Source organism: Ictidomys tridecemlineatus, chromosome 10, assembly GCF_052094955.1.
Source record: "Ictidomys tridecemlineatus isolate mIctTri1 chromosome 10, mIctTri1.hap1, whole genome shotgun sequence".
Taxonomy (NCBI): Eukaryota; Metazoa; Chordata; class Mammalia; order Rodentia; family Sciuridae; genus Ictidomys; species Ictidomys tridecemlineatus.
This window is the reverse complement of record NC_135486.1, coordinates 131,846,826-131,854,467: the sequence shown is the minus strand read 5'-3', so window position 1 is coordinate 131,854,467 and position 7,642 is coordinate 131,846,826. Positions and strand designations below refer to the sequence as shown.

The 7,642-nt window shown below is 52.4% G+C and overlaps 1 protein-coding gene across 4 annotated transcripts in view; it reads left to right on the top strand.

Annotated features, from left to right (window-relative positions):
- Nucleotides 1-476: 476 nt before the first annotated feature.
- The window catches only part of Vps35l (VPS35 endosomal protein sorting factor like), a 108,065-nt gene continuing 100,899 nt past the window's right edge, over nucleotides 477-7,642 (top strand). Inside the window, exons 1-3 of one of the 4 annotated variants that reach the window (XM_013357874.4) lie at nucleotides 477-624; nucleotides 5,016-5,115; nucleotides 7,001-7,168. In XM_013357874.4, coding sequence (XP_013213328.2) covers nucleotides 608-624; nucleotides 5,016-5,115; nucleotides 7,001-7,168 — 285 coding nt within the window. In that variant the 5' untranslated portion in view covers nucleotides 477-607. Of the gene's footprint in view, nucleotides 625-5,015; nucleotides 5,116-7,000; nucleotides 7,169-7,642 lie in introns of those variants that run through there. The other 3 variants (XM_013357875.4, XM_040277385.2, XM_040277384.2) reach the window with 3 other exon arrangements.

Sequence of the window (7,642 nt, the reverse complement as noted above, 5' to 3'; positions counted from 1 at the left end):
GCTTCTCAAGTACCGGACAGCCGCCAGGAGGGTGCAGGCCGACCGCGGGGACTCTGCTGCAATCCGCAGCCGTGGTTCGCGCCTAGTTCTACGAGCCCCGCCCCGTCAGGGCGACAGTGGGCTGGCGACATGACCCAGTAGAGCAGCCAGCTGCCACTCCAAATCCGGGGGCCCGCCCCTCTCGATCACCGCGTCTGCGGCTCATGCCCTGAGTAATCATGGCGCTGGAGGAACGCGCACCCTGGCCTCTGGAGCGACAGCTATCCCTTTCAACGGCGTTGACAGAGAAGCAGCCTGGATTCCACGTAGCCATCTCTACCCCTCATAATCGTGGCGCCAGCAGGAGCCGCGATCTGGTCTTAGCATCGTGGGCTCTACTTGGTGCCTGTGCCCTTCACAATCATGGCGGCAGCAGAGAGCCCGAACTTTGGGCTCCGCTCGGCTGCGTCGGCCCCGCCTCATCCTGGCGTCATCAGAAGGCGCAGCCTGGGGAGGCGGAGCAAACAGCTGCCCCTCACAATCATGGCGGCCAGAGAGGGGCGTGGCGGCGTCCGAATGCTAGAAAAAGGGCTGGCGGCCCCAGAAGAGCGGTCATGTGACTAGGAAGATGGCCGTCTTTCCGTGGTAAGGAAGAGGTGGCGTGTGGGCTTCAGAGAGGGGCTGTCTCCTGGCGTCTGTCTCTGCGAGTGTGGACAGCCCTCCCCGAGTCGCCCCGGCTGCTGGTTCTCCGCCGCCCGCAGGGTCCTCCGTGCATTCCCCAGGGGGGCCGCGGGTTTCCACACCCCGACTTTCCCGGGAGAGGCGGGCATAGGTTCCCGGCCCGTGGGGTCGGGGAGACTCGGCGGCCTGGCTGCGGCCAGAGCTGCGCGTTCACCTGGGAGAACCCCGCGCCGCCCGTCCGTGCTGCCCCTTGGTCTGAGGGGACGGCGGTGCGGTGCTGCCCACGCCCTAGCTGTCCGGCAGGCGTTGAGACGAGGCCCCGAGGCGGCAGCGACTCACGCCTTCTGGCGTTGGCTTCATGGAGGAGTCGCTTTAAACTGGGTCTTGCGGGATGCATTGGAGCTCATCACGCGACAGGCGTGTGGGGTTACAGTGGGGTGACGGGACCGTCAGGCCCCAGCAGGTGACTGGTGTGCGTGAGGAACTCGCACAGGTTGTGATGGGGACAAGGGGATTATTTGGTGACGGCAGACCTCTCTTGTAGTTGCTCAGAAGGGACATAATCTGATCTCTCTGCAAATGGTGGGAAGTAGCTTACATGGGATGATGAACGAGCCAGAGCCAGCAAGTGAAAGAAGGTGCAGCCCAAGACCTTAGAAGTCACCCGATGCACCCTGGGTTTATGCTTGTGAAGCAGTTGACTGCTCCTTGTTCATCACCTGTGGCCTCCGAGGCACACTAATCGGTGCTGGATGCCCTGGTCCCCCTCGCCTGGGGTCCCTTTTGACCTAGGGAGGCTGGCCTGGCCAAGAGACCGAGCACACTTGGGGGAAATCAGCAAGACAGCGCCCCAAGTTCGAGAAACTCCTGATTTCATTGAACTTCTCTGGATTCTGGTATTAGCTCCGGGAGGACTGACTTCCCCTGCTTCCCAGTGCAATTGTACTAAATTTTGGTGTTTGTTTTAAAATTCGAGGATTCCATGACCCTTAAGCACCTAGGTTCTCCCTGGTTCCTAATCTGGCTTCTCAGTGTTGGTGCCTGTTCCAAGGTCAGTTTCCTTACTAACTTTTGGCCATTTAAGGGACTCTGTCCTCTCGTTTCCTGGGTGCCCAGAACAGCAGCTTTAAGGGCTCAGTAGCATTGATGAGCGAACAAGGAACCCCCGGGGGCCTTTGGTCGAATGCTACTCAGGTACTGTTAGGAACAGCTGTGCTAGATCTTTGTGTAGAGGTGCTTTCAGCTGATGTTTATCAAGCCCTATTTTGTGCCAGGAAAACTGGGCGAAGTGCCTCACACGTAGCATCTCATTTAATTCTTAACTCCATTCCTCGGGTGAGGAGATGGAGGCTCGGGGATTGAGCACGCAACCCACAGGTGAGCTGAGGTTTGGAGGCTGGAGATCATGATCATCATTGCCAGTTGGGCCTCAAGTCTAACTCCTGGGCTGTTTGTGGCATATAGGGCTCCCCAAGTTCCATACACTGTCCTGGGTCTCCCCTAGAATGCCTTTTCACCCACATCTTAATTTTTGGCCCTGCCCAAGAGATGAGATATCCCATACATCCCTGGTCTCATTTCCTACTTAATCATCTGGTGGTAACACATTGGAAAGTACCACCCCATGGAGCCAGGATTTCTACAACATTTTTAGAGTTTTGGAAGTTGTGTGAGGAAAGGCCACGTGGCCAGATTATGTGATTAGTCTCTAAATACTTGAATTGAAATAGCTGGCAAGAACCCTTTAGTGAATTTTGGTATTTCTACTAAAAGGAGATTAATTTGGTAAGTCATGCTCCATCTTCTGTGTATATCATCAAATATAAACAGTTTTCATGTAGGGAGTTGTTACCTTAATGTGCATTGGAGCCACCTGATTTTGCTACCATGCAGGTCCTGATGCTGTGGTCCTAGGGTATTGGAACACTCCACAAGTGATGGGTTGCCCTTGCTAGTGACCTGAGAGCCACACTTTGAGTAACCCAGGAGTGAAGTGTTGTTCTTTTTTCTGTGGCAGCTGCCAAGGAGCCCAGGAGCCCTTCAGGCACTGGATCTTTGGTTCATGGTGTGTGTGTGTGTGTGTGTGTGTGTCTGTTTTCCCAAAACCAGGGCCATCAGCTGGGCCTGGAGGAAAAGGAAGAGTGAAGCGGTTTTGAGAAAATGTCCACTAGAGGTCGCTGTCAGCTTTGCCAGGGACTCTCAGATGAAAGAAAACACCACTTCCAGTCTCAAACCACAGGAAAGGCAGAGGACTGCAGCAAATTTGAGGAAATAATGGAAGTGGTTGAAATTCAAATTGTAGTTGCCCAGGGGTTTTCAGACAAGGAAGACTTTTGTTTAAAAAAAATTATTTCTGGAAGCAGTTTTTTCCACTCACGTCCCAACTTTTAAGAAATATCATTTCAAAGCTTAATTCTGTTAAATAGACAATTGGCTACACTTTTTTTTTTTTTTTTTAAGGCAGGATCTCACTATTGCTGAGACTGGCCTCCAATGTGTGATCCTTCTATCTCATCCTCCTGAGTCCCTTGGATTACAGGAGTGGACCACAATGCCTGGCTGACAGATGCTTTATCTCTAAGGTTTTGAGATGACTTATAATCTGTAGAACTATTGACTCTGTTACTTGCTGCTGTCAGCTTTGACAAATTTCCAACACTGAACAGCCCAGTCTTCTGAAAAATGTCAGTGATCACCGTCCACCAGATAGAGCTGATTAAAGGGAGTGGAGGTAAAAGGCTTGACCCCGAACCCTGCGTATGATAAATGAGAACTCTTATGGGTCGCAGGTGGAGTCGTGGCGTGTTGACCCTTTCCAGTTGTCTGTCGATTCCGATAGGAACAGGAAACACATTTGCAACCTAATTTCCAGTTGTATTACATTTTCTGCTCATTACTTTTTCAAAATTCTATTTTCCTTGACAGCTAATAAAGTTGAGAGTGATTTGAAAAGAGGAAAAGTATAATTTGATGTTTTAAATTCCATCTTCATGGTAATGATTATTACTGAAATGTGTTTATCCTTTGGGTTTTTTTTTATTTGTCGTAAGTCAAGAAGGGACTGATCTGTCCTCAGTTGGTCAGGAGCTGGTTAGGCTCTTCCATGGGGTTTTCATTCAGCGTTTGGAAGATGAGTTTTGTAACTGATGCACGGGGACGAGGAGGCCATGTATCATCGTGGTTGGTATTTTCTCTTAATAAAAGTCGAGTGCCCATCACAAGTCTTCCTCCTCCTTTGCTCTTGAAGCCAAATTTATTTTGAAAGGAATGGAAATAAGACCCCCCTCCCAGGCTGTGCCGTGGCATTGTCTCCTACGACTCTGGGGAGGGGTGGGAGGCCCTTTGAGTCTCCCTTTTCCCTGAAGGGAAGTTGGGGAAGGGGCAGAGTTGTTTCTTGTGCCCAGAAAAGCTTTTTTTTTTTTTTCTGGGAGGGGATATTTACAAATTGGAAGTGCCCATGTCCTTTGTTAAAGACAGTGTTTTGTGATGTTTGTTAAAAGCCATAAGGTAGGCTGTATTTAGGGGGCCGTTGCAGTAGGGGGGACAAGGGGCTCAGCTCCATGAACTGGGAGAGCGGCCCTGGGTAGCTAGTGGGGAATTGTGTGGAGGAGTTTCAGGAGGGGCTCTGGCCAAGGTGCCTCCTGGGGTCTTGCTGGGGGAGGCCCAGCAGTTGGATGTTGGGGGAGGTGCTCTTGGGGGGGAGTCTCGGCTGTCACCCCTTGGAATCCTGCGTCTGCCCATCTCCTCCACCCTAGGAGCCTGCTCTGCAGCGGGGGCCTTTTCTCCGTGTCCCCTGTGTCCCAGGTTCTTCACTTTCCATCCTCCCTCCATACTGAGTTGGCTCTCCCTCCCCCTTTGTTTCCCAGCTGCCCTGAGCTGATGACAACTCTGTCCCGGCTTCCTTTCCCTCTGTCCAGCTTCTTGCCCTCTGAGTGCTTGCAGGGTGGCATGGGCCAGATTTCTCTTTCTTCTCTGGACGCCTCTCCTGGCGCTCCTCCACGCCCCGGCTGTCTGAAAACGTGAGCCCCAGCATGGCGCTCTCTGGCCCCACAAGGCTTCCTTCAGGCACTTTGGTGGCCCGTGCCTAGAATTCAAAATGTCGTGGAGAAGCTGGCCTGGGAAGCTGGCTCCATCAGGAGTAGCCCTTCATTCTGGGTCTGGCCTCCTAAGTCCAGGAGGCCTTGGTAGCTCTTCTACCTTCAAAGGATTAAAAGAAAAAAACACCAAATTTGTTTAAATCTGGTGTTTCGTGTTGGTCTCTGGCAGTTTGTTCTGCTCTAGCTCCACCAGTGGGTGGTCCTGGGGGCTGCCCGTGTCCCAGGCCGGCTCAGCCTCCTGTCTGCTTGCCTTGCTAGGTGTTCCAGGAGCAGGAACTACAAGGCTGAATTTGCATCGTGCCGGCTGGAGGCCGTGCCCTTGGAGTTTGGGGACTACCACCCGCTGAAACCCATCACCGTGAGTCTTGCCCAGGAGGCTATCCGAAGGGTGTCTGGATCCAGGGAATCACAGGCTTACTGCTGGTTGTTTTCATGGAATTACAGGAATATTTTCTGGTTTGCTATTAGCAACTACTTTTGCTTATTTGAGTCAACTTTTCTTGTGATTGACCTTCCTCCCTTGTTTGCACCCCCTCCTCATGTTGGGGAGCTCATCCTGGGGAGGGGATGACTGTTCCTGGCCTGGATGTGTCCCACCTGGCTTCTTAACACCTACTTGGAAAATTAGAATCACTCTAGTTGCCAGTGGTGTGTGCTGTTCTGGGTAGCTTAGTTAAGAAGATGGTAAGTGGGTAATGAGCACTATTATCAGCTAGTACAGGTATCTCTCACATCCTTGGAGTCTTGGCTCCAGGACCCGTGCATATCAAAATGCCCCATGCGCACAGCCCTTAGGTAACAGGCCACAGGTAATATTTGCATGTAACTGTGCCTTCCTCCTTCCCCTCTGGAAGTACTTAGAATACCTATTGCGGGGAACATGCTGTGTAGACACCTGTTAATGCCGTGTCCTTTAGTGAGTGGTGACAATGAAAAAGTCTGTACCTGTCCAGGACAGTTCTGTATTGAGCATCTCCACCTTCGTGCACCCTGGACCCTGGCTGCCAGGCAGATGGCCTGATGGTCTTGTTAAAAGTGCAGGTTCGGGTGCAGTGGGTCTGGGGTGGCGGAGCTGAGTCTAGGTCTACCCTAAGCTCTGGGCAGTGGTTTCAACACTGAGTAACAAGGCTGTATAGGCCACACTTATCCCTGGAGAGGATCAAGTCTGAGCCTTCTCCACAGGAAGGGCTCAGCCTCTTAAGGTTGCCCCCACTGCCGACACCAGCCCCAACCTACTAATTGGGGTTCCCTTATGCCCTCCTTGGGTTCCATTTCTAGCTAGGATGGTCCCCAGCACTCGGGGAAGCTCTTCACTGAGGTGTCCTGTCTTATCCTAAAGGACATTAGAGGATGCTGATGATCAGCCAGAGGAAGGGATGTGCAGGGTGAGGTTGGGGGAGGCGGCAGAGCTTGTGCCATCCGCCAGCCCCTCGAGGTGCCTATGTGCAAACCCCTTCTTTGAGGAGTTTTTAGGTAGCTTTGACAGCAGACAAGGTTATCTACTGCGCCCCACCCCTACCCCTCGGGGAGGGTAGGGGCTGCAAGTTCCCAACTTCTGCCTTCCCAGGTGACCAGCCCCTGTCCAGGAGCCACCGAGTCTCTTCATTAGAGAGAGAGACACTCCTGTCAGCTAGGAATCCCCAGGGGATAGGGGCTCTGCATCAGGAACCAGAGGCGGAGACCTGGCCTGGTATTGTCACCTTCTACATCATAGTGGCCCCGGCCCAGTTGCTCCCTTCCATTAAAAGATAAAGCTGATGAGTAAAAATTTGAACTAGTTTGAGACTTAAGCAAGGGTGCATACTGGGGAAATAGGGGTCTTGCGAAGCCAGAGCGGGGAGACATTTGTTTGGAGTGGAGGTTTTCTGCAGAGGCTGGTGGGTTGTTTCTGATTGGTGGTCTCCAGGTGGAAGGCAGTTGTGGCTTCTGATTGGTTAGCGAGGTACCGGTGGGCAGGGTTTAGTGGTGGTTTCCTGCGGAGGCTGGTGGGCCTTTTCTGATTAATCTACAGATAGAAGGCAGTGAGTGGCTTCTGATTGGCCAGTGAGCTTGGCTTGCTCTTGGTGCTGGGCTATGTTTTATTTTGGGTCACCTAGATGAAACCCTTCTCCTGCAGCCTGGTACCCATAAGCCCTTGAAGCCAGGAACAGTCAGGCCAGCATCCAGAATGAGAGGAGCTCCAGCGTGTCCCCTGGGCAAGGGCAGGGGGACCCCTATGGCAGCACCATGCATATTCCCCACAGGTCACAGAATCAAAGACAAAGAAGGTGAACCGGAAAGGAAGCACCTCTTCCACGTCGTCATCCTCCTCCAGCTCCGTGGTGGACCCGCTGAGCAGTGTCCTCGATGGGACCGACCCCCTCTCCTTGTTTGCAGCCACTGCTGACCCTGCAGCCATGGCAGCAGCAACGGTAACATGCTGTGGTGACAGTCGCTGGCTCTGGGTCTGGTCTGCAGGGGTGGGTGGCTCTGTGCCTTGTTTGTAAGTTGCAGAAATCAACATGTGGGGCATAGTCAGGTCCTCCTCCAGGTGTCTGCAGGGTTCTGCTTAAAGTGGAGGACCTTGGCCGAGAGAGGCCAGTAGAGATGAGGGAAGTCTTTCTGACTTATTGTTGTATCTTTGTTTTGTGGTGCTGGGGTTCAAACCCAGGGCCTCCTGTGTTCGAACCCAGGCTGTGTTCCTGTATATGCTGCTTTTAAGTCCTTTGGGTATAAGCAGAGAAGTGGGATAGCTAAGTCAAATGGTGTTTTGGTTCACAGTTTTCAAGGATTCTCCATAATGCTTTCCATATTGGCTGCACAAGTTTGCAATCCCACCAGCAATGTATGAGTATGCCTTTTTCCCCACATCCTTACCACCACTTATCATTGTTTCTCTTATTATT